General features: G+C 45.9%; 1 protein-coding gene and 1 pseudogene across 1 annotated transcript in view; both read right to left on the minus strand.

Annotated features, from left to right (window-relative positions):
• Window positions 1–26,279, minus strand: part of LOC141205544 (uncharacterized) — a 216,762-nt gene that overhangs the window by 171,153 nt on the left and 19,330 nt on the right. The window contains exon 2 of the mRNA XM_073664111.1: window positions 3,509–3,637. Coding sequence (XP_073520212.1) covers window positions 3,509–3,637 — 129 coding nt within the window. The remainder of the gene's footprint in view (window positions 1–3,508; window positions 3,638–26,279) is intronic.
• LOC141205550 (uncharacterized) overlaps window positions 1–26,279 on the minus strand; it is a 241,269-nt pseudogene that overhangs the window by 10,708 nt on the left and 204,282 nt on the right.

The following is a 26,279-nucleotide window of genomic DNA, read 5'->3' on the forward strand; positions in this document are numbered from 1 at the left end:
CGTTCCACGCCGGAGCGCATATGGTATTGGATTGCATTCCACCAACAGAAAAATCCTCTCTCTGAGATCAGCGTCATGGGAGACTAAAAACAAGTATTGCACATCCTCCCATCATGCAATAGGCATGTAGATCTACTTTATCACTACAAAATATATGGGATGATGGCCCACAGTATATTCCTAAATGGTCAAATTTGACCCCTATTGCATAATTAGAGATATACAATGATCACCACACTTGTGTTAGTTACTTAATAGTATAAGTGGGATATAACTGATAAGAAATAATTCTGATATAGAAGCTCAGATATCTTGATGAAGTAAAACAATATGTGAACCCCATTCACAGGGAACTGAGTAGCAATGGGTAGAGTATAAAATCCAAAAATGTAATCCAGAATGGGGCTGTATTCATACAAAACAGGCATAAGAAATTTGCTCATTGAGTCCCTTAGGGCCTAGTGAATCCAGTCTGGAAATCCACTCACTTTCCTTTTTGAGGATACATCTATTGTGATCACCTCCTCTCACATTGGGTTTAACCACCTAAATGATGCAAAAGGAGATGTCTCCGGTTTCACCTCGATGTACACTGTTCATGTGTCTCACTAATGGGGTGTCCCGACCATGGCGTATTTCGCCCAAATGCCCCCCCCACAATCCTCTTGGTCGTGCATACATAATCTAGGGGGCAGGTGCATGTGGCCACATATACAAGTCCTGAGGTTTTACAGTTGGAATAATCCCTCTGGAAAAAGGCTTCAACCGTAGATGAACTAGAGAAAGATTTACATGGTCTCATCCAATTACGTCCACAACATTCTCCACAACTAAAGAAACCACAGATTCTTCTATCTAGCCAAGTCCACTTGGGTGCAGGTTTTTATAGAAACTATGCACTAAACGGTCCCTAATTGACCAACCCTTTCTGAAAGTTATTGTGGGAGTAAATCAGACAGCACCCTCAGGTCCAGGTCGGCCACAAGTACATCCTAGTGTTTTCTGAGGATATTAAAGATAAGGTCACTCTGATTGTGACAAGTTCCTATTACTTGTGTTACCCCATATTTTTCTTGGTGTCTTGGTTAGGTATGGAGGTGTGTCTGTCTATCCTGTTTTTCTGCAAACAATTGTGCGGAATCCAAAATGTACTGTGGGTACCTTTTTCCTTGAATGTGGTGTTCGTGTCTATTGCCTGTATATTAATATCTGTGACATTAGAGCAGTTTCTACTCAACTGTAAACATTGGCCCTTGGATATTGCTTGGTTTTTTTTTTTTTAGTAATTTAATAGTTTATTAGTGCTTGTAGGTTTATGATAGATGAGTGTCCCTAGGGTCCCATCCCGTTCTTTCTTGATTGGTACATCCAGGAAAGGCAACTGGTAATAATTAAACTCTGATATAAATCTAAGGACGACTCTATGGATATTGAGTTCCCTGACAAATTCAAGAAATTGCTCACTCGTCTCTGACCAGATGATAAAAATATTGTCAAACTATCTATATCATACCCCAATATATGGATGCCACCACTTATCATCCCTGAATAGTGTGGTTTCCTCCTATGAGCCCAGGAATAGTTTAGCATACGAGGGGGCACAGGGGCTCCCCATCGCAGTACCCCTGAGCTGGTGGAAGTACTTCCTGTCAAAAAGATATATGTTGTGAGTAAAAGTGAGTTTTAGAAGATCCTCCATGAAGTCATTATGTCTGCTACACTCTATTGACCTCGATTTCAAGAAATGTCTTACTCCTCTGATACCATCCTCATGCGGTATATTACTGTACAAAGCCTCGATATCTAGTAAGGCCTGCTCCCCTACATGCAAGTATACATACTCGAGGGTCTACATGTAGGGGAGCAGGCAAAGGGAAGACCATTGCCGGAGGGAGTATTCCAACTACAGGACCTCAGGTGATACTGCGGGAACATTATACTGTGTGTGGGGGCATCATACTGTGTGTGTGGGGGATGGTGGTAGTGTAGGAATATAATATACACCTGTTTATATGGAATGTGTTCATTCCCTTGTAATCTTCATATATTTCATGTTCATCCCATGTGCAAGATACACAAGAAATCCATAATATCTCTCCATATGTTTAGACCTGTAAGTTTTTATGTTCATTATTTTTATTTATTCCTGATTTTCATTCTTTTTAGTACGTCCCAGAACATTAAACTGTGTGGGGGGCATCATACATCCTGCATAAGGGGTATAATGGGGGCATTACACTGTGTGGGGGCATCATACATACTGCTAAAGGGCCAGACAATGTGAACTGAGGTCTAAGATGGCAGACATACAAGAAACAGAGGCATGTTCACACTAGCAAAAAAGAAGCAAGACAAAAATATATCTCATACCCTACCATAATTATATATAAATGTAAAGCAAAATTGCATAATAAATATAGGGTACTTAGTGAACTATTTTTGATCAAAAAAAGTATACAAGCCGTCCCACCAGCGGCAAGGTGACCCTAAATTGGGACGGTACCTATACTGCCTATATTAAAAACCTTACTGTATATCAAAGTTGAAGTAATGCATATAAAAGGGTAGACAAATAGGACCGGGTCCCAACTCCAGACCACCTAGGCCCGTGGTAAGCTACATATATACCAATCAGCTCAACAAAGGGCATGCCACACCCTTAAATTGCACAGAATGCAAACAAGTCAAAAAACCAGACAATGTGAACTGAGGTCTAAGATGGCAGACATACAAGAAACAGAGGCATGTTCACACTAGCAAAAAAGAAGCAAGACAAAAATATATCTCATACCCTACCATAATTATATATAAATGTAAAGCAAAATTGCATAATAAATATAGGGTACTTAGTGAACTATTTTTGATCAAAAAAAGTATACAAGCCGTCCCACCAGCGGCAAGGTGACCCTAAATTGGGATGGTACCTATACTGCCTATATTAAAAACCTTGGGCATCATACATACTGCATAAGGGGCATAATGGGGGCATTACACTGTGGGGTCATCATACATCCTGCATAAGGGGTATAATGGGGGCATTACACTGTGGGGGGGGGATCATACATCCTGCATAAGGGGCATAATGGGGGCAAAACACTGTGTGGGGGCATCATACATACTGCATAAGGGGCATAATGGGGGAATTACACTGTGGGGGCATCATACATACTGCATAAGGGGTATAATGGGGGCATTACACTGTGTGGGGGCATCATACATCCTGCATAAGGGGCATAATGGGGGCATTACACTGTGTGGGGGGCATCATACATCCTGCATAAGGGGCATAATGGGGGCATTACACTGTGGGGCCAGTAAAGGGGTCCTGTACTATGAGAACAATACGTTTCCCCCCTTCCTGTCTCCATAGTTGGGTCGTATGTATCTATTACAGGAAACAGAACAAAAACCGTATGATTCTTATAAAGGGGCAGCACAAGACCCCCAAAGTGTCTCCGTGCTGAACGGGTTAATGCCCCCTGCGCCCAGTAATGGGGTCTCCACATACCTCCACCTGCAGAGCCGCCACCACATATATGGCTGCTCTGTGCGCACAGGAGCTGTGATGAGGTCACAGGAGGGGAGGAGTCAGGGGTCACATGATCAGGGGCCTCAGTGGATGCAGGACTCTGCTGTGCTGGTTGTCATGGTGCTGGATGAGCTGAAGTTTATGTGTGGGGTCAGGAGGGGTTTACAGTGTGGATGTAGCAGAGCCGCGTGTGTACGAGGTGTACGGAGCGGAGCCAAGTGTGTACGAGGTGTACGGAGCAGAGCCGCGTGTGTACGAGGTGTACGGAGCAGAGCCACGTGTGTACGAGGTGTACGGAGCAGAGCCGCGTGTGTACGAGGTGTACGGAGCAGAGCCACGCGTGTACGAGGTGTACGGAGCGGAGCCGCGCGTGTACGAGGTGTACTGAGCAGAGCCGCGTGTGTACGAGGTGTACGGAGCGGAGCCAAGTGTGTACGAGGTGTACGGAGCGGAGCCGCGTGTGTACGAGGTGTACGGAGCAGAGCCGCGTGTGTACGAGGTGTACGGAGCAGAGCCGCGTGTGTACGAGGTGTACGGAGCAGAGCCGCGTGTGTACGAGGTGTACGGAGCGGAGCCGCGTGTGTACGAGGTGTACGGAGCGGAGCCGCGTGTGTACGAGGTGTACGGAGCGGAGCCGCGCGTGTACGAGGTGTACGGAGCGGAGCCGCGCGTGTACGAGGTGTACGGAGCAGAGCCACGTGTGTACGAGGTGTACGGAGCAGAGCCGCGTGTGTACGAGGTGTACGGAGCAGAGCCGCGTGTGTACGAGGTGTACGGAGCAGAGCCACGTGTGTACGAGGTGTACGGAGCGGAGCCGCGTGTGTACGAGGTGTACGGAGCAGAGCCACGTGTGTACGAGGTGTACGGAGCAGAGCCGCGTGTGTACGAGGTGTACGGAGCAGAGCCACGCGTGTACGAGGTGTACGGAGCGGAGCCGCGCGTGTACGAGGTGTACGGAGCGGAGCCGCGCGTGTACGAGGTGTACGGAGCGGAGCCATGCGTGTACGAGGTGTACGGAGCGGAGCCGCGCGTGTACGAGGTGTACGGAGCGGAGCCGGGCTTGTACGAGTTGTGCGGAGCGGAGCCGGGCATATACGAGGCGTACGGAGCGGATGCTGCCCCTCTCCAGGAGCGATCACAGCAGCTCGGCATGAGACATTCTTGTACTACACTGACTGTCCTGACAGAACACAGCTCGTCAGGACATGGCCCCGACCTCCAGCGACAGCCGGACAGTCCCATTGGATCGGGGACGGTTGGGAGGTTTCTGTATATAAGTTGTGTGTGATAACTGTAGAATTATTAATGTCTTAGCATAAAAGGATGGACCTGAGTGTTTGTGCCGGGGTCCACATGCATGGAGGGGTTGAGGCGGTGCTGGCTGTATTATGCAGACGGCATCTGCCTGTAACAGTAGTAACCAGAAACTACTAGAAACTCTGCACCAAAATGAAGCAAATCCTTATTCTGGGACCTTCGCCTTGTACGTAACACCCCCGGATCCGGTACAAGCCGGGCAGATGTTCTCATTCATGTCATTTTCTGCTTAAGGTTCTGCAGTTTTCTGGCCAACTATAAAAAAGAAAAAGCGTGAAACAATATTTGTTTCTGCTGCATTGACATAAGTACAATCTTTCATTATATATAAATCTATTACACGTCGGGTCAATGCTGTAAAGGACAGTAAAGTGCCATGGTTGTGGTTGTGGTTTTTGGGGTCACTCTACTACCCTCCCAAAAATGCAATCAGAAACTTGTAACTACTGATCTCTCCACAAGAAGAAGCCGACAACTCCATCAATGGGATCATTTTATAAAATTAGGTCTTCGCAAGATGAAAATGGTCTCACAAACCACATTTTATTTTAAATGTTCATAAAAAAACCCCAAACAAACAAAAATAATAACCTTACTTTGATTTTTTTCCCCATTTTTCAATACTTTATGTGCTAAATTGAATGTTGTCGTTCCAAACAACAACTAGTCCCACAAAACACAAGCCCTCCGTCTTTGTGAATGAAGAAACAAAGTTATATTTTTTGGGAAAAAGGGGAGGAAAAAAACAAAAAATTGGTCTTGTCAGAATAATGTAATTACTATATATATTTTTTTTTTAAAATTGAATAATTTTACCCCAAAATTGTGATCTGTTATAATATTCTCATTCTTCATGCGAGATTAATCATTAGTCTGTAGATAAATCCAAACATCTGGGAGATGTAGAACAATATATCTGTGATTCTCTTCTGCCAGGATAAGCGCCTCCTTTCTGTCCTTTCTGTGATGGAGAAAACGCTTGAAAGATTCAGAAAGTCTGATGAGTTTTTGGAGCTTATTGTAAAGGGCCTTAATGACGACCTGGGAAAGAAACCACCAGAAACAAAGGATCCAACCAGGTAAGTTCTAATGATCCCATCTGATAAAATGATCGGCTTTATTTCCATGGGATTGTTCTGTAGAAGAGATGGGACCTGCAGCATTTTGATCCTGAACTTCACTATGTATAGATGTAGCAAAGCTTAATGTGACAATTCACACACCGCATTGATAAATTGTCTCAGGTTAGCTCTCATAAGAGAATTAACATCACTTATAGTGGAACTAAACTTACAATTTTTTTTCAGAATTGTGAAAATTATGGCACTTTGCAAAGCACTTCATTAGTTTCTTTGGCGTCATATCCATAAAATGATGATATTAAAGTGGCCTCCAGACCCTGCTTTTCCCCAGTGCAGGAGCGTTGCTGGGGTCCTAAGAGATCAGGGACCCCAGCCCCAAAGTACATGTTTCCCTATATAACCTCCCTGCCACTTAAAAGAGGATTTATACATATATAATTACAGTACACCACTGTTACTAATCTAAAATACACTATACAAAGACCAATATTCCCAAAATTACTACTATACAAGGCCAAAATGATCCTGCTACACAGTGTCCTCTACCATCACCACCACACAGCGAGTCCATATATGAAAGAAAACCCCGCAGGGTAAAAGACCATCAAAGGAGTCCAGGGAGTATAAAATCTATCATATTTATTCAGCAATAGAACAATAGGATGATGGGGGATGGGACACAACACATATGTGATTGTTAGACATGTAAGCGACAAAAAGCAAGGCACGCAAGGAAGGGGCCATTCCAGGTATAATGGCTGTCTATAGTATCATCATGGGTGTACTAAAATATCCCAAAATAGACACCGCATATATTCCACTGGGGGCAACAGTCATCATATACAGGTGCATCTCACTAAATTACAATATCATCAAAAAGTTAATTTATTTGAGTTCTTCAATGCAAAAAGTGAAACTGATATATTATATAGAGTCATTACAGAGGGATCTATTTCAAGTGTTTATTTCTGTTAATGTTGATGATTATGGCTTACAGCCAATGAAAACACAAAAGTCATTATCTCAGTAAATTAGAATAATTAACAAAAAACACCTGCAACGGCTTCCTAAGTGTTTAAAAATATCCCATAGTCTGTTTCAGTAGGCTCCACAATCATGGGGAAGACTGCTGACTTGACAAATGTCAAGAAGGCAGTCATTGACACCATCCACAAGGTCCCAGAGTTCCAATTTTCCTTTGGAAATCAAGGTCCCAGAGTCTGGAGGAAGAGTGAAGAGGCCACAATCCAAGCTGCTTGAGGTGTAGTGTGAAGTTTCCACAATCAGTGATGGTTTGGGGAGCCATGGTGTAGGTCCACTGTGTTTTATCAACACCAAAGTCAGCGCAGCCGTCTACCAGGACATTTTACAGCACTTCATGCTTCCCTCTGCCGACAAGCTTTTTGGAGATGGAAATTTCATTCTCCAGCAGGACTTGGCACCTGTCCACACTGCCAAAAGTACCAATACCTGGTTTAAAAACAACAGTATGACTCTGCTTAATTGGTCAGCAAACTCACATGACCTTAACCCCATAGAGAATCTATTATAGAGAATCTATGGGGTATTGTCAAGAGGAAGATAAGAGACACCAGACCCAACAAAGCAGACGAGCTGAAGGCTGCTATCAAAGCAACCTGGGCTTCCATAACTCCTCAGCAGCCACAGGCTGATCGCCTCCATGCCACGCCGCATTGATGCAGAAATTGATGCAAAAGGAACCCTGACCAAGTATTGAGTGCATTTACTGAACATACATTTCAGGAGGACAACATTTCGGATTTTAAAAACATTTTTCAAGCTGATGTTATAAAGTATTTTAATTTACTGAGATAATGACTTTTGTGATTTCATTGGCTGTATGCCATAATTAGTGGTGTACCGCCAATGGTGGCAGGCCACACCACTGCTATGGGGCCCGTGAGCCTCGGGGGAGCGAGGAGGATAGGTGAGTATTGGGGGGGTGGGAGGTTGCGGCGGAGGAGCGGGCACACGCAGTAGCGGCTGCTGTAGCTACCACGTGTGCCCGCTGCTAAAGGGACATGAATATTCCCTCTTCTCCACTTCCATGGGCGTGGAGAAGAGGGAATATTCATTCTCTTTAGTAGCGGGCACGGAGAAGCGCTGAGCCGTGGCTCCTGCTTACAGTGCCCGCTACTAAAGAGAATGCATATTCACGCTTGTCAACGCTCATAGTCCCGGCGTGGAGAGGAGTGAATATGCCGGCAGCAGCAGCAGCTCACCTCGACAACAGAGAGCTTGCGCTGCTCAGATACCAACATGAGCTGCTGGCAGACAGAACACAGCAGCTCTGGAGCAGAGGTGAGGAAGGAAGGTGAGTATAAGTGTTTATTTTTTGTGTGTGCAGTGATGGGGCCACACATACCAGGATTGGTGGGTGAGGAGGCTATACATACCAGGATTGGGGGATGAGGGGGCCATGCATACCAGGATTGGGGGATTAGGGGGCCACACATACCAGGATTGGGGGATGAGAAGGCCACACATACCAGGAGTGGGGGATGAGGAGGCCACACATACCAGGATTGGGGGGTGAGGAGGCCATATCAGGATTGGGGGATGAGGGGGCTATGCATACCAGGATTGCGGGATGAGGGGGCCATGCATACCAGGATTGGGGGATGAGGAGGCCACACATACCTGGATTGGGGGATGAGAAGGCCACACATACCATTCCTGACCCCATTTTTGGTGGTCGGATATTTCCCTGGATCTCGTGTATCCTGCTGCATATTGCTGTATATAACATAGGCTTACGTCATGTGAACAATGGCCAAATAGCTGTTGGCTGAGCCATATATACCAGGAATGGGAGATGAAGAGGCCATGCATACCAGGATTGGGGGATGAAGAGGCCATACATACCAGGATTGGGGGATGAGGAGACCATTCATATTAGGATTGTGGGATGAGGAGACCATGCATACCAGAATTGGGGGATGAGGGGGGGGCCATGCATGCCAGGATTGGGGGATGAGGGGTGCTATGTATACCACGATTGGTGGATGAGGGGTGGCCATGCATACCAGGATTGGGGGATGAGGGGTGCCATATGTACCAGGATTGGGGGATGAGGGGTGCCATACATACCAGGATTGGTGATGAGGGAGCCATACATACCAGGATGGTGAAATTTTCCACTAGCTGCTGCATTTCCCACCCTAGGCTTATACTCAACTCAATACGTTTTCCCAGTTTTTTTGTGGTAAAATTAAGGGCCTCGGCTTATACTCGGGTCGTCTTATTTAAAACATACGGTATTTTAAAATCAGTGAGTACGTGGTTCCCATAATACTGCAGGACTGTGTGGTGCATTATACTATATGGGGGCTGCATTTTACCCTTTGGGGTGTGAAATATACTGTATGGAGGACTATGGGGAGTGCATTATATTCTATCAAGGACCATGGGAAGTTCATTATACTATATGGAGGATTATGGGGGGGTGCATTATACTATATGGAGGATTTTGGAGGGTGCATTATACTATATGGAGGATTATGGGTGGCATATTATACTATATGGAAGTCTATGTGGGGCCATTATGATATTTTGAGGGCTATACGGGGGGGCCGTTATACTGTATGAAAGCAATTATACGGTGTGAAGGTTTGTGTGTGGTCCATCATACTGTTTGGAGGGCTGTGTGGGGCCATTATACTGTTTGGAGGGCTAGTGTGGGCCATTATACTGTATGTAGGCCCATTATACTGTATGGAGGGCTGTGTGGGGTCATTATACTATTTGGAGGGCTGTGTGGGGTCATTATACTGTTTGGAGGGCTAGTGTGGGCCATTATACTGTATGTAGGCCCATTATACTGTATGGAGGGCTGTGTGGGGCCATTATACTGTTTGGAGGGCTAGTGTGGGCCATTATACTGTATGTAGGCCATTATACTGTATGGAGGGCTGTGTGGGAGTCACAGTTGGAGGAATCATACTGTGTTAGGGTCACCATACTTTGCCTTGGGAGTTGAAGTGGGGTACAATAAGGTCATTATACTGTTCATGTAGAGGCTAATGTGGAGGAATGCACCATGGGGGTATCATACTGTGTTTGGGGGACACTTTTATTGGCATCATACTTCATGGGGGCAATGAAAGAGGGATCTAGGACTTCAGTAGGAGGAAAATTAGAAAAAACGAAATAAATGCTGGAAAGTTGTGAGATCGGCTCTTCTGTGACGCAGACAAATATTCATTTATTTTTTTGGTGGGGGGGTCCAATTAGAGCTTCTGCTATGGGGCCTCATGATTTCTATGTGCTCCCCTGGCCATAATGATCAACATTAACAGAAATAAACACTTGAAATAGATCACTTTGATTGTAATGACTTTATATAATATATGAGTTTCATTTTCTGCATTGAAGAACTAAAATAAATAAACTTTTTGATGATATTGTAATTTAGTGAGATGCACCTGTATATATAAGGGGTGTGGGTGCCATCATACTATAAGGGGCTATGGGAGTCATCATGCTATATATAAGGGGCAGTGGGACCATCATATTATATAAAATGGGGAGTGGGTGCCAGAATACAGTTTATAAGGGGCTGTGGGGCCATCATACAGTATAAAGGGAGCTGTAGGGGCCATAATATAGTGTACAAGTGGGTGTGGGGGCCATCATACAGTATATATTGAGCTGCGGGGGCCATCATACAGCACTGTATATATGGGGCTGTGAGTGCCATTATACAGGATATAGGGAGTTGTAGGGACCATCATGCCAGTTATAAAGAGTTGTAGAGACCATCATACAGTGCATAGGGAGCTGTGGGGACCATCAGACAATGCATAGGGAGCTGTGGAGACCATCATACAGTGCATAGGGAGCTGTGGGGACCATCATACAGGGCATAGGGAGCTGTGGGGACCATCAGACAATGCATAGGGAGCTGTGGAGACCATCATACAGGGCATAGGGAGCTGTGGGGACCATCAGACAATGCATAGGGAGCTGTGGAGACCGTCATACAGTGCATAGGGAGCTGTGGGGACCATTATGCAGTGCATAGGGAGATGTGGGGACCATTATGCAGTGCATAGGGAGATGTGGGGATCATTATGCAGTGCATAGGGAGATGTGGGGACCATCATACAGGGCATAGGGAGCTGTGGGGACCATTATGCAGTGCATAGGGAGCTGTGGGGACCATTATGCAGTGCATAGGGAGCTGTGGGGACCATTATGCAGTGCATAGATAGCTGTGGGGACCATCATACAGTGCCTAAGGAGCTGTGGGGACCATCATACAGTGCATAGGGAGATGTGGGGACCATCATACAGGCATAGGGAGGTGTGGGGACCATTATGCAGTGCATAGGGAGCTGTGGGGACCATCATACCGAGCGTAGGGAGCTGCAGGGACCATCATACAGTACATAAAGAGCCGTGGGGACCATCATACAGTGTATAAGGAGCCGTGGGTACCATCATACAGTGCTTAAGGAGCTGCGGGGACCATCATACAGTGCGTAGAGAGCTATGAGGACCATCATACAATGCTTAGGGAGCTGTGAAGACCATCATACAGTGCATAGGGCACTGTGGGGACCATCATACAGAGCGTAGGGAGCTGTGGGGACCATCATACAGAGCGTAGGGAGCTGTGGGGACCATCATACAGAGCATAGGGAGCTGTGGGGACCATCATACAGTGTCTAGGGAGCTGTGGGGACCATCATACAGTGTCTAGGGAGCTGTGGGGACCTCATACAGTATCTAAGGAGCTGTGGGGACCATCATGCAGTGTGTAGGGAGCTGTGGGGACCATCATACAGTGTATAGGGAAGTATGAGGACCATCATACAGTATCTAAGGAGCTGTGGGGACCATCATACAGAGCATAGTGAGCTGTGGGGACCATTATACAGAGCGTAGATAGCTGTGGGGACCATCATACAGTGCATAGGTAGCTGTGGGTTCCATCATGCAGAGCGTAGATAGCTGTGGGGACCATCATACAGTGCATAGGTAGCTGTGGGGACCATGATACAGTGCATATGGAACTGTGGGTACCATCATACAGGGCATAGGGAGCTGTGGGGACCATTATGCAGTGCATACGGAGCTGTGGGGACCATCATACAGGGTATAGGTAGCTATGGGGATTATCATACAGTGTATAGGGATCTGTGGGGACCATCATATAGTGCGTAGGGAGCTGTGGGGAACATCATACAGTGTATAGGGATCTGTGGGGACCATCATACAGTGCATAGGGAGCTGTGGGGACCATCATACAGTGTGTAGTGAGCTGTGGGACTATCATACAATATACAGGGTGCTATGGGGGCACTCAGGACATTATTTCTTTTAAATGGGTGCATCATCAGAAATTTCTTCTTTCACCACCCCGAAATCATCGTCCATAGACTTGAAGAAGAACTTTGTAGTTGGGTGTAGTTTGATTGTGGCTTTAAGGGGGCATTATTACTTAAAGGGGATACTCAACGGTATTTGTTGCTTGGAGGGAACACTTCAGATATTGAAACTTTCATAAGAGCATATCTGGCATTATTACTTGCTAGGTAGCACAGTGGGGTCTTTACTACTTTCTATGGGACGCTATTATTTTTATAGGTCCCCTCTATCTGGCACACAGTCTTTGTAGCATTAATGGGTGGAGGGTAATCATAGTAATGACATAATTTTTGAAGTATTGAGGTTCCTATTCCATGTCGGAGGAGCAGGCAGCATGGGGAGGTTGTGCAGGGTGGGAATAGATGGGGACGGTGCTGGAAATGTGAGAAGTCAGATGGTCTTTGTACAGTGTGTTTTTTTATGTAGAGGCAATGGTCATATCATAATACTATGTACTCACTGTGTAGTGTTGATGGTAGAGGGCATTGTGTAGCGGGATTATTATTGCCTTGTATAGAAGTAATTTTGGGAATATTGGTCTTTCAGTTGTGTATTTTAGGTTAGCATCAATGGTGTACTGTAATTATATATCTATAGGTAATCTTTTAAGTGGCGGGGAGGTTGTATGGGGAAACACCTACTTTGGGGCTTTGGCCCCTGATCTTTTAGGACCCTAGCAACGTCCCGGCATACAAGGGATATGGGCACAAAGTGTTCTGGAGGTTTCCTTTACAGTATGAAGCATTTTCCACACAGTCTCCTTCCTGTGTAATATACTCCAGGACTGGTGAGGCGCACTGTCGCTCCCTATTTCGCCATAACTCGGCCTCGGCACTGCAGTGCTGATCAGCAGGTCTGCTTACTTGTTCTTCGGTTTCGCGCACTATGTCTTCCACTACTGGCGCCCTTCAACCCTTGCACTCGTGACTCCCACTAGTACATCATATTCAGTGCTGCTTTGGGGTCCGTAACTCGGCGTCCAATCCAAGGACCCTTCTCTGTAAGGCCACTCTGTCTCATCAGTCAAAAAAGTCAGGCGCACTTCATGGCCACCTCATATAGAATGAATGGAGCAGCATTTTAGCATGCGGACCACCGTTCCAATCTAAAGGGGATGAAGGTTCCTGTAGATTGGAGCTTGTTTTCATTGGACAACCCCTTTAATTTTTCACACACTGTTTCTGCATTTAAGTCTATTTTTTGGTAAATATTCGATGACCTGGTGTAATTTGTGATGTGTTGTTGTTCACCTGAGGTTGTATTGACCTCATTTTATAACTTCTAAGGACCAGACTTTTTTTTAATATATCCTGAATAGAACACAATAGAATTGTATGGAAACATTATTGTGTTCTTCACAATTCAAGGCAACGTGTCCTTATGAGATCTTTTTCTTGAAGGTATATGGCCCTCAGGTTCTTTATCACCATGCAATCTGAAGAGCCAACTTAGACTAAGAGTGGCCACCACTGGGCATACACCATGGTGCAGCAAGGGCTAGCAATCTGTCCCTCCAATTGTGTGGGTACTTATTGCTTAGGGAATGTCAGTCCAATTCTTCTTTTTAAGAGGGTTCACTGTCTGTGCATCTCTGTGCCCGAAGAATATTAACCAGGTGTTACTGTATTACTGCTGTTCCAAGTGGCAAGCACATGGTTCTCTTAGAGACAGGACCCTTGTTTAAACCCAAGTAGACTTGAATTGGAAAGGCCACTGGTCTGGACCAGGACTCTGGTTGTGTCCGGTGATGGCGGCATGCACGGTTTCTATGTACGTGTCTGTGTGTAATCAGAAAAGAATTTCAGTGGTGGCCTAATAACTGCAAGGAGCGACGGAGGTGTTGGGCAAAGGTAAACGAGTGGCTGCAGAACGGTTGGTAAATGTGGCCACTTCATGGGAATATTGGCCACTGATGACTGAGGCCTCCCTCCTGGTTTGGTCCTGGAGCCCCCCGGCCACTTGTTGAACGTCTTTCCTGTTTTTTACTGTTACACAAGACCCTGTGTCTCCTGTATTCTGCGGCTGCGTCCCGTTCTTCAGTCTTCTTTCTGTAGCATGGTGTGTACGACGTCCTGGATACAATGTTACTGCTCCATCACAGACTGAACCCCAGAACAATTGTCATGGAATTTGGTACCAGAGTTCTCTCTGTGTCTGGAGCCCCCATATTTTGTGATTACTCTTATCATTCTCACTGAGTAAGGTGAAATCCAGGAGAAAAACACACAAAACAATATATATATATATATAATTAATTTTTTTATTGAAATAGCAATAAGCAACATTGTAATGAAAATATTACTGGTCCTTTAAGAAATTAAACTATGGTCACAGTCACTCTCAGATTGGCCCCGGTGGAGACCACAAAACGAGCTGCGGTCATTGGGGACCACCTGAGAGTCATTGGAACCCAAAGATCCAGAAGAAGGCAAAGAAACCCCCCAAAAGAATTCTGATTCAGAGGGGAAAAAAATTCCTTCCTGACCCAATTTCTGGCGATCGGATATTTCCCTGGATCTCTTGTATCCTTCTGCATATCGCTGTATATAACATAGGCTTACGTCATGTGAACAATGGCCAAATAGCTGTTGGCTGAGAACTCGTCCTGTATGATAAAATCTGCGATGGAAGTTCCTAATACGGCTTCCAACGAAGATGTGACATCATCCAAATGTGTATAAGAACTAGCGAGTGATAAAGGAGACAATGGCTGGTAGGTAATAAGTCATTACCTGTCTGCCAATATCTTCTTCTGGAAGACGTCAAGATATCATGTATTACATATTACATATTATTCTGAAAGAGCACCATGTAATACCCCATGTGTCCTGGAGAGGCCACTACGTCCAGCAAAACACAGCTGATTGCAGAGGGTGTTCACTGCCGGACCCCCGACTATCAACTGATCTCCTGCAAGTCCTCATTTGGGGACAGGAGTTGTTCACACTTGGCATATTTTGTGATTCATGAGGGGAGGACAGTAGCCGGATATAGACTTTTTCTATAAAGTCAGATTAAAGGGGTTTTCAGGAATGTTTTTATGTAATATATAGGAGGTTCCCAGTGGTAGAGAAAACACACAGAGCTTTACTTTCTCCTGCTGCTCCAGCTCTGGATCTTCAGCGCTTCCTGTGCTCTATTGTGACAGGCTGCAGGGGTGATGGCTCAACTTCAGCACACATCATTGCTGCAGCCAATCACTGAGCTTAGAAGCTCTGTCAGCGTGGCCCACTGAGCCAAGTGATTGGCTGCAGAGCTGCAGTCATGATGTCACCCTTGAAGCCAGTGACTAAAGATCAGCGGCAGCGGTGAAGTGCTGGAGCTGGAGCAGGAGGTAGTAAAGCTTCATCTCTTCTACTTAAATATAAATCCTATAAATCGTCACTTAAGTGATGAAAAAAAATTCAGAAATTGGTAAAAAAAAATAATAAAAATATTTTGCTCGTGTCGCCACTTTCCGGGATCTGAAAGCCGCGGCGTTTTCATGTTTCGGGAATGGGGCTGCGTGAGGGCGAGTTTTTTGCACCACAAACTGATGGTTATATTGATATCATTTTGGGGTATATACAATGTTTTGATTGTCTGTTATTATATATTTTTTTCTTGTTGCAACGACTGAAAATCTGTAATTCTGGCATTTTATTTAATGTTCTAGTTACGCCGTTTACTAAATGGATTAATTTATTTTATATTTTGATGGATCTGACTTTTACAAACGCAGCGATACCAAATATGTGTATTTTTTAAATGTTTTATATTTCTTAATTTTTAATGGGGGGAAAACTGGGATGATTTGAACTTTTATACCTTTTTCATTTTTTTTTACTTTTCACTGTATTTGTTCGTCTCTTTAGGGGGCTTGAACCTGCAATCATCTGATTGCTTGTGCTATATACAGCATTGCTATATATAGCAGAAATCACGGTCTCCTATGAACACTAGCAACAGGCTGGCTGTCACAGGAATCCAGTGATGACAGACACAGGGATCTTCAGTGATCAAGTCACGGGTGCGCCAATGAAGAGATGGAATGGTGTACCCCCTGCTGGCGCACATTAAATGCCGCTGTCACACACTGATAGCAAGATTTAATAGGCTAACTGTCGTGGGCAGAGCTCCGCCCAACCTGCAACTGTTAGAGGCATATGATTGCTGAATAACACAGCCATCATCTGCCGAGAAAGATGCAGACTCGGCGTGTGAGCCTGCAAGAAATGCGGAGAGCAGAATTATGACGGATATAGTCCTTCATGAGTTAAGATGCATTTCTTAGTTAAAGAGTGACCGTCATTAACTGTATTTTCTAGACTATATGACGCACTTTTTAACAACAAAAAATCTTGCTCAGTATTGGGTGCGTCCTATAGACCAGAAGCAGAGTCCTATCAAGTATGCTTTTCATGTGTCTGGCACCTGCCGGAGCAGATTTCAGCTGATCGTGGGGGTGCCAGGTGTCAGACCCTCCGATCTCATACTGATCAGCTATCTTACAGATAGGTCATCAATTCTTAAGTCCCAAATAACCCTTTAAGGGGACTGGGAATGAAATCACCACCAAGGCACCAACAGAATAATAAATATGTCCTTGTATAAACTGTTGGTTCATTATAAGCTCATTTTCTACACAATGCAGAAATGAATGATTTATACAGGGGCATCTTTATAAACTCATTACACAGTGGTATTTCACAATGGTGGTGGTTTAGGGGCCTGAAATGAAGTGATGGGTTACCTTTAATACATACATGAACATTCACACACATACACACTCACTTCAACACACACATACATACACACACAGACTCAAATACTCACCTCTATACACACACAATAAACACACGTGCACACACCCCTTCAGTGCTGCAGTGCTCGGTACAAAAACACACAGACCGTTAGTCCAGGGACACACAAACCATAACACAGCCACCCTTTATTGAAGGGGTCACAGAGACACACCCCTTTATTTCTGGGGTCACAGACACACAACCCTTTGGTGCTGGGGTCACACAAACAGACACAGACACACACCTTCAGTGATGGGGCTACACACACAGCCCTTCAGTGCTGAATTTCAGGGGACATGTACGCTTGTGCCAAACACACGTGCACACACCCCTTCAGTGCTGCAGTGTTGAAGACACAAACACACACCCCATTAGTGCAGGGACACACAAACCATCACACAACCACCCCTTTATTGATGGGGCCATAGAGACACACCCCTTCATTGCTGGGGTCATAGACACACATCCCTTTGGTGCTGGGGTCACACAAACAGACACCGACACACACCTTCAGTGCTGGGGCCACACACAGAACGCTTCAGTGCTGCATTTCAGGGGACATGTACACGTGTGCCAAACACACGTGCACACACCCCTTCAGTGCTGCAGTGTTGAGTAAGCAAGCACACACACCATTAGTGCAGGGACACGCAAACCGTCACACAGCCACCCATTTATTGATGGGGCCATAGAGACACACCCCTTCATTGCTGGGGTCACAGACACACATCCCTTTGGTGCTGAGGTCACACAGACACAGACACACACCTTCAGTGCTGAGGCCACACACAGCCCTTCAGTGCTGCATCTCAGGGGACATGTACACGTGTGCCAAACACGCGTGCACACACCCCTCCAGTGCTGCAGTGTTGAAGACACAAACACACACCCCATTAGAGCAGGGACACACAAACCATCACACAGCCACCCCTTTATTGATGGGGCCATAGAGACACGCCCCTTCATTGCTAGGGTCATAGACACACATCCCTTTGGTGCTGGGGTCACACAAACAGACACAGACACACACCTTCAGTGCTGGGGCCACACACAGAGCCCTTCAGTGCTGCACTTCTGGGGACATGTACACGTGTGCCAAACACACGTGCACACACCCCATCAGTGCTGCAGTGCTGAGAAAGCAAGCACACACACCATAAGTGCAGGGACACACAAACCATCACACAGCCACCCCTTTATTGATGAGGCCATAGAGACACACCCCTTCATTTCTGGGGTCACAGACACACATCCCTTTGGTGCTGAGGTCACACAAACAGACACAGACACACACCTTCAGTGCTGGGGCCACACACACAGCCCTTCAGTGTTGCATTTCAGGGGACATGTACACCTGTGACAAAAACACGTGCACACACCCCTTCAGTGCTACAGTGTTGAGGACACAAACACACACCCCATTAGTGCAGGGACACACAAACCACACAGCCACCCCTTTATTGATGGGGCCATAGAGACACTGCCCTTCATTGCTGGGGTCACAGACACACATCCCTTTGGTGCTGAGGTCACACAAACAGACACAGACACACACCTTCAGTGCTGGGGCCACACACACAGCCCTTCAGTGCTGCATTTCAGGGAACATGTACACGTGTGCCAAACACATGTGCACACACCCCTTCAGTGCTACAATGTTGAGGACACAAACACACACCCGATTAGTGCAGGGACACGCAAACAATCACACAGCAACCCCATTATTGATGGGGCCATATCAACACACATCTTCAGTGCTGGGGTCACAGGCACAAATCCCTTTGGTGCTGAGGTCACACAAACAGACACAGACACACACCTTCAGTGCTGGGGCCACACACACAGCCTTCAGTGCTGCATTTCAGGGGACATGTACACCTGTGACAAAAACACGTGCACACACCCCTTCAGTGCTGCAGTGTTGAGGACACAAACACACACCCCATTAGTGCAGGGACACACAAACCATCACACAGCCACCCCTTTATTGATGGGGCCATAGAGACACAGCCCTTTGGTGCTGGGGTCACAGACACACATCCCTTTGGTGCTGAGGTCACACAAACAGACACAGACACACACCTTCAGTGCTGGAACCACACACACAGCCCTTCAGTGCTGCATTTCAGGGGACATGTACACGTGTGCCAAACACACGTGCATACACCCCTTCAGTGCTGCAGTGTTGAGGACACAAACACACACCCCATTAGTGCAGGGACACACAAACCATCACACAGCCACCCCTTTACTGATGGGGCCATAGAGACACAGCCCTTTGGTGCTGGGGTCACAGACACACATCCCTTTGGTGCTGAGGTCACACAAACAGACACAGACACACACCTTCAGTGCTGGAGCCACACACACAGCCCTTCAGTGCTCCATTTCAGGGGACATGTACACGTGTGCCAAACACACGTGCACACACCCCTTCAGTGTTGCAGTGTTAAGGAAACAAGCACACAACCCATTAGTGCAGGGACACGCAAACCATCACACAGCTTCCCCGTTATTGATGGGGCCATAGAGACACACATCTTTATTGCTGGGGTCACAGACACACATCCCTTTGTTGCTGAGGTCACACAAACAGAGAAAGACACACACCTTCAGTGCTGGGGCCACACACACAGCCCTTCAGTGCTGCATTTCAGGGGACATGTACACGTGTGCCAAACACACGTGCACACACCCCTTCAGTGCTGCTGTGTTGAGGACACAAACACACACACCATTAGTGCAGGGACACACAAACCATCACACATCCACCCCTTTATTGATGGGGTCACAGAGACACCCCTTCATTTCTGGGGTCACAGACACACATCCCTTTGGTGCTGAGGTCACACAAACAGACACAGACACACACTTTCAGTGCTGGGGCCACTCACACAGCCCTTCAGTGCTGCATTTCTGGAGACATGTACACATGTGCCAAAAACACGTGCACACATCCCTTCAGTGCTGCAGTGTTGAAGACACAAACACACACCCCATTAGTGCAGGGACACACAAACCATCACACAGCCACCCCTTTATTGATGGGGCCATAGAGACACAACCCCTTCATTGCTGGGGTCACAGACACACATCCCTTTGGTGCTGAGGTCACACAAACAGACAAAGACACACACCTTCAGTGCTGGGGCCACACACACAGCCCTTCAGTGCTGCATTTCATGGGACATGTACACGTGTGCCAAACACACGTGCACACACCCCTTCAGTGCTGCAGTTTTGAGGAAACAAGCACACACCCCATTAGTGCAGGGACACGCAAACCATCACACTGCCACCCCGTTATTAATGGGGTCACAGAGACACACCTTCATTTCTGAGGTCACAGACACATATCCCTTTGGTGCCGAGGTCACACAAACAGACACACACTTTCAGTGCTGGGACCACACACACAGCCCTTCAGTGCTGCATTTCTGGAGACATGTACATGTGTGCCAAACACACATGCACACACCCCTTCAGTGCTGCAGTGTTGAGGACACAAACACACACCCCATTAGTGCAGGGACACACAAACCATCACACAGCCACCCCTTTATTGATGGGGCCATAGAGACACACATCTTTATTGCTGGGGTCACAGACACACATCCCTTTGGTGCTGAGGTCACACAAACAGACACAGACACACACCTTCAGTGTTGGAACCACACACACAGCCCTTCAGTGCTGCATTTCAGGGGACATGTACACGTGTGCCAAACACACGTGCACACACCCCATCAGTATTGCAGTGTTGAGGAAACAAGCCCACACCCCATTAGTGCAGGGACACGCAAACCATCACACAGCCTCCCTGTTATTGATGGGGCCATATAGACACACATCTTTATTGGTGGGGTCACAGACACACTGTTATGATCTGCTACAAGCACTAAGGAAAGACAGGAGATCTGTCCCTACAATAGAACTATGCTAGATCCCTACGATGTAACGGGGAACCTGATCCTGCGATCAGACCCGCTAAAGTCCTCAGCTTGTCTGAACGAAGACCTATAGATGTGAGGGAGGGATCCCTACAAGAACTAGGGACTGGGAGAAAGATGGACACCTCCTAGCAGAAATTGTAGCAGTAAAAAGACAAACAAACAACATAGAACATAGAGGTCAAAAGACCAAGCTAAACTGACTGAGAAAGGTAACAAAGCACCTGGCTAGCTAAAGAGTAGAAATTACAATGAAGGCCAGCAAGGCCAGAAGGGCGGAGCAGGATTAAATAGGCAAAAAAGGTCATGTGACCAGCAAAATAGAAAAAAAACTAACAGGAGGGTTCTAACAGTACCCCCTCTTCTATGAGGATCCTCCAGATCCCCTAGGCCCAGGGTTATCAGGAAACCTCTTGTGAAATTCTCTGACAAGTCTGGAAGCAGAAACATCATCCGCCCTCACCTATGAGTTATCCTCGGGACCGAAACCCTTCCAAGCGACGAGATACTGCAAACTCCCCCTATACCGTCTAGAATTAAGGATGCGGGAAATCTCATATTCCCCGTGCTCCACCACCGGAGGAACAGTGGCAGTGGCGTCTCTATCTGATACATCAGCTTTTTTCAAAAGAGAAACATGAAACACCGGATTAATCTTCCAGGAGGTGGGAATCTCCAACCTAACAGCAGATTGGTTAACTACCTGAAGCACCTTAAAGGGCCCTACAAACTTGGGACCCAATTTTTTAGAAGGAATCCTCAACCACAGATTCTTAGAGTACAACCAAACCATGTCACCAACCGTAAACAAAACCTCTTGACGTTTCCTGTACCTTTTAGATTTTTTGTTAGCCTCCTGAAGATTACACGCACATCCGTCCAAACTCTCTCCATATCACCGGAAAAACTCTCCTCCTCAGGCACAGCCGATACCAATTTGGAGAATGACCCAAAAGACGGATGTCTCCCAGAACAACAAAAAAGGCGAACACCCAGCAGAAGAGGATGTATGGTTGTTAAGAGCAAATTCAGCAAGCGGCAGAAACTCAGACCACCCCTCTTGATTGTCTGCCACAAAACAACGCAAGAACTGCTCAACATCCTGATTCTTCCTTTCTGTCTGGCCATTAGACTCAGGATGATATCCAGAAGAAAACGACAAATGAACTCCCAACCTGTCACGAAAGGCACGCCAAAAACGAGCCACCAACTGAGGTCCCCTATCAGAAACAATGTCAGTAGGAACACCATGGAGTCTGACAATTTCCTTAACAAAGGCCTTAGCGAGTGTCTTAGCGCAGGGCAGTTTGATGAAGGGAACCAAGTGACACATCTTGCTAAAATGGTTCACGACCACCCAGATGACCGTGAAACCCTCAGAGGAGGGAAGGTCAGTAATAAAGTCCATAGCCAGATGTGTCCAAGGTGCACTAGGAACCTCCAGAGGGCAAAGCAACCCCACAGCAGGAGTATGAGAAGACTTAGATCTAGCACACACAGTACATTGACGAACCCACTTAATGACTTCCTTCTGCCATCCAGGCCACCAAAAACTGCGACCCACAAGTCTCTTGGTCTCAGAAACTCCTGGATGACCTGCCAACCGAGACTCATGACACTCAACAAACAAATCTCTCCTAAAGGTCCTAGGCACAAACAACCTCCCATGGGGAGTGTTAGATGGGGCATTCTCCTGTACTTTAAGAATCTCATCTTCCAAAACGGAGTCCAATGCAGCAATCACAACACCTTCTTGTAAAATGCTCTCCTCCTCAGCACCGACCATGGGAGAAAAGCTGCGAGACAAAGCATCAGCTTTAACATTCTTGGTACCCGGGATGTAAATAACAGAAAAATTAAACCGCGAAAAAAAAAGTGCCCACCTAGCCTGACGGGCATTCAAGCGCTTGGCAGCATCAAGATAGATCAGATTTTTATGATCAGTGAAAACCTGAATGGGAAATTCAGCACCTTCCAAGAGATGACGCCAGTGTTCAAATGCGAGTTAAATAGCCAGCAATTCCCGATTACCAATATCGTAATTAAGTTCAGTCTCAGAAATTTTTTTTTAAAAAAAGGCACAGGGATGTACTCCATCCTTGATTTCCTGAGACAACACCGCACTGACCCCCACAGAAGAAGCATCAACCTCAATCAAAAACGGCTTAGTCACATCAGGCTGCATAAGGATGGGGGCAGAGCTGAACATCTCCTTTAGAAACACAAAAGCTTCAATGGCCTCAGTAGTCCACTGAACCGTATTAGCACCTTTCCTGGTGAGATCGGTCAGTGGTTTAACAATAATAGAAACATTTTTAATGAATTTTCTGTAATAATTGGCGAAACTCAAAAACCTCTGTATCGATTTCAAACCAATAGGCCTAGGCCATTCCTGCACAGCTTGAACTTTAACCGGGTCCATCTCAAAACCCTCGCTGGAGATAATGTAGCCCAAAAACTAATTCTCTGTACAGCGAACTCACATTTCTCTAGCTTAGGAAAAAGCGAATTGTCAATTAATAACTGTAATACCTCACGTACGCTCCGCCAATGAGACTCCAGATCAGGCGAATAAATCAAAATGTCATCCAAATACACACCCACATTTTTGCCGATCAAAGGTCTAAGGATGTCATTTATAAGATTCTGAAAAAATGCTGGTGCATTGGTAAGACCAAAAGGCATAACCAGATTCTCAAAATGACCCACAGGAGTGTTAAAAGCAGTCTTCCATTCATCACCCTCCTTCATGCGCAACAAATTGTATGCCCCCCGGAGATCAATTTTAGAGAACCACTTGGCCCCCACTAACTAGTTAAACAAATCAGGAATCAATGGCAGTGGGTAGGGATTGCGTACAGTAATTTTATTAATCTCGCGAAAGTCCAGACTGGGACGTAAACCGCCGTCCTTTTTTTTAACAAAAAAAAAATCCAACAGCCACAGGTGACTTAGAGGGTCTGATATGACCGGCGGCCAAGCTCGTCTGTATGTATTCCTCCAAAGCCTTTCTCTCAGGAATAGTAAGATTAAATAAACGACTTTTAGGAAGAGTCGCTCCAGGGACAAATTCAATGGTACAATCATAGTCTCTATGGGGAGGCAAAATTTGCGACTCCTCCTCAGAAAAAACTTTCCAAAAATCCTGAATAGGTACAGGTAATTCCCCTTTATCCACAGCAGCAATGCGCCCGTTACAACACTTGTCATAACACTTAGGGCTCCAGGACTTAATTTCATTAGTTGACCAATCCAGTACAGGATTGTGCAATTTTAACCAGTGTAACCCCAAAACTACTAGAGAAGGCAAATTATTTAATACCACCAAATCTAAATTTTCTTGGTGAATACCATTAATAGTGAGGGGAAATTCATAAACCTTGTGAGTAACACATTTCAAGGGAGAGCCATCGACAGAAACCACAGCAATAGGGGATGACAAAGGTTTGGGTATTAATTTAGGTTTTTCCAAGAATCCCCCATCAATCACATTCAGAGTAGAACCACAATCCACAAATACCCGAAATTCAATTAATTCTTCCTGAGCTGCAGTAGTAGCAGAAAGAAATACCCCCTTAGTGTTTAAACAGGCTATACGGGCGTAACTGACCTTTTTTTTTTCTTTGTTCATACGAAGCACACAGTTCTTAATGAAATGGTCAGATTTTCTGCAATAAAAGCACAAACCTTCAGAAAACCTGCGGTCTTTTTCCTGAGAGCGGGGTGACATCGCTCCAATCTCCATCGGCTCTCCAATGTCAGTACAGACCCTCTCAAGACTCGGAGCTGACATGGCAAAGGATTTACTCTCATTAACCCTTGCACGCAGTCTCCTGTCCACCCGTATAGCTAATTGCATTGCCTCCTGCAAGTTTCCAGGTGTAGGATAAGCAATCAGCAGATCCTTAACCCTTTCACCTAGCCCAGCAAGAAACAAACTTTTCAGAGCTGAATCGTTCCACCCCACCTGAGCAGACCACCGACGGAAGTGAGTACAATAATTTTCCACATTACCTGATCCCTGCCTCAAAAGTCTCAATTCCGTCTCAGCTGATGAGACACGATCAGGATCATCATACAACATCCCCAAAGCAGAAAAAAAACTATCCACTAATCTAAAGCACAGATCACTAGGTTGGAGAGAAAAGGCCCATCCCTGAGGTTCTTTGCGCAAAAGTGACATTATGAACCCTATGCGCTGTGATTCATCACCAGAGGATCTGGGTCTCAAACGAAAATACAATAAACAAGCATTTTTAAAGGAAAAAAAATCTTGTTGTTCACCAAAAAATAAATCAGGCAATCGTACCTTTGGCTCCACAAAATGAGCTCCAGATCAGCTACTCACGTGTTGTTGGAGCTCGGCCACCTCCAGAGAGAGTCCCTGCAGGCGTTGAGCCAAATCCTGAACCGACACCATGATGGAAACTAGAGGTCTTTCCTTAGAGATATTTTTGGGCTGGACTTACTGTTATGATCTGCTACAAGCACTACGGAAAGACAGGAGATCTGTCCCTACAATAGAACTACGCTAGATCCCTACGATGTAACGGGGAACCTGATCCTGCGATCAGACCCGCTAAAGTCCTCAGCTAGTCTGAACGAAGACCTATAGATGTGAGGGAGGGATCCCTACAAGAACTAGGGACTGGGAGAAAGATGGACACCTCCTAGCAGAAATTGTAGCAGTAAAAAGACAAACAAACAACATAGAACATAGAGGTCAAAAGACCAAGCTAAACTGACTGAGAAAGGTAACAAAGCACCTGGCTAGCTAAAGAGTAGAAATTACAATGAAGTCCAGCAAGGCCAGAAGGGCAGAGCAGGATTAAATAGGCAAAAAAGGTCATGTGACCAGCAAAATAGAAAAAAACCTAACAGGAGGGTTCTAACACACACATCTTTTTAGTGCTGGGGTCACAGACACACTTCCCTTTAGATCTGGGGTCACATAAACCTTCAATGCTGTGCCTACACACACAGTCACATGCACGCACACCTACCTTCTTGCTGAATCCCAAAAAGTCTACTCACTTGATAATTGCCGGAAGTATGATAGTTACTCCACAGATCTCAGAACTGCCTTGAGGAAGGTCAGGAAGAAAGAAAACAATGCAGCTAATAATCATGTGAAAATATCATGGGGATGAGGACACAGTCCATACAGCGCACACTGCAGATCTCTTCCTGATCCTGCTCTGCTGTTTGTGCTGTGACACAATGC

This window comes from Phyllobates terribilis, unplaced genomic scaffold, assembly GCF_046119375.1.
Source record: "Phyllobates terribilis strain yellow unplaced genomic scaffold, ASM4611937v1 Scaffold_140__1_contigs__length_4765195, whole genome shotgun sequence".
Taxonomy (NCBI): Eukaryota; Metazoa; Chordata; class Amphibia; order Anura; family Dendrobatidae; genus Phyllobates; species Phyllobates terribilis.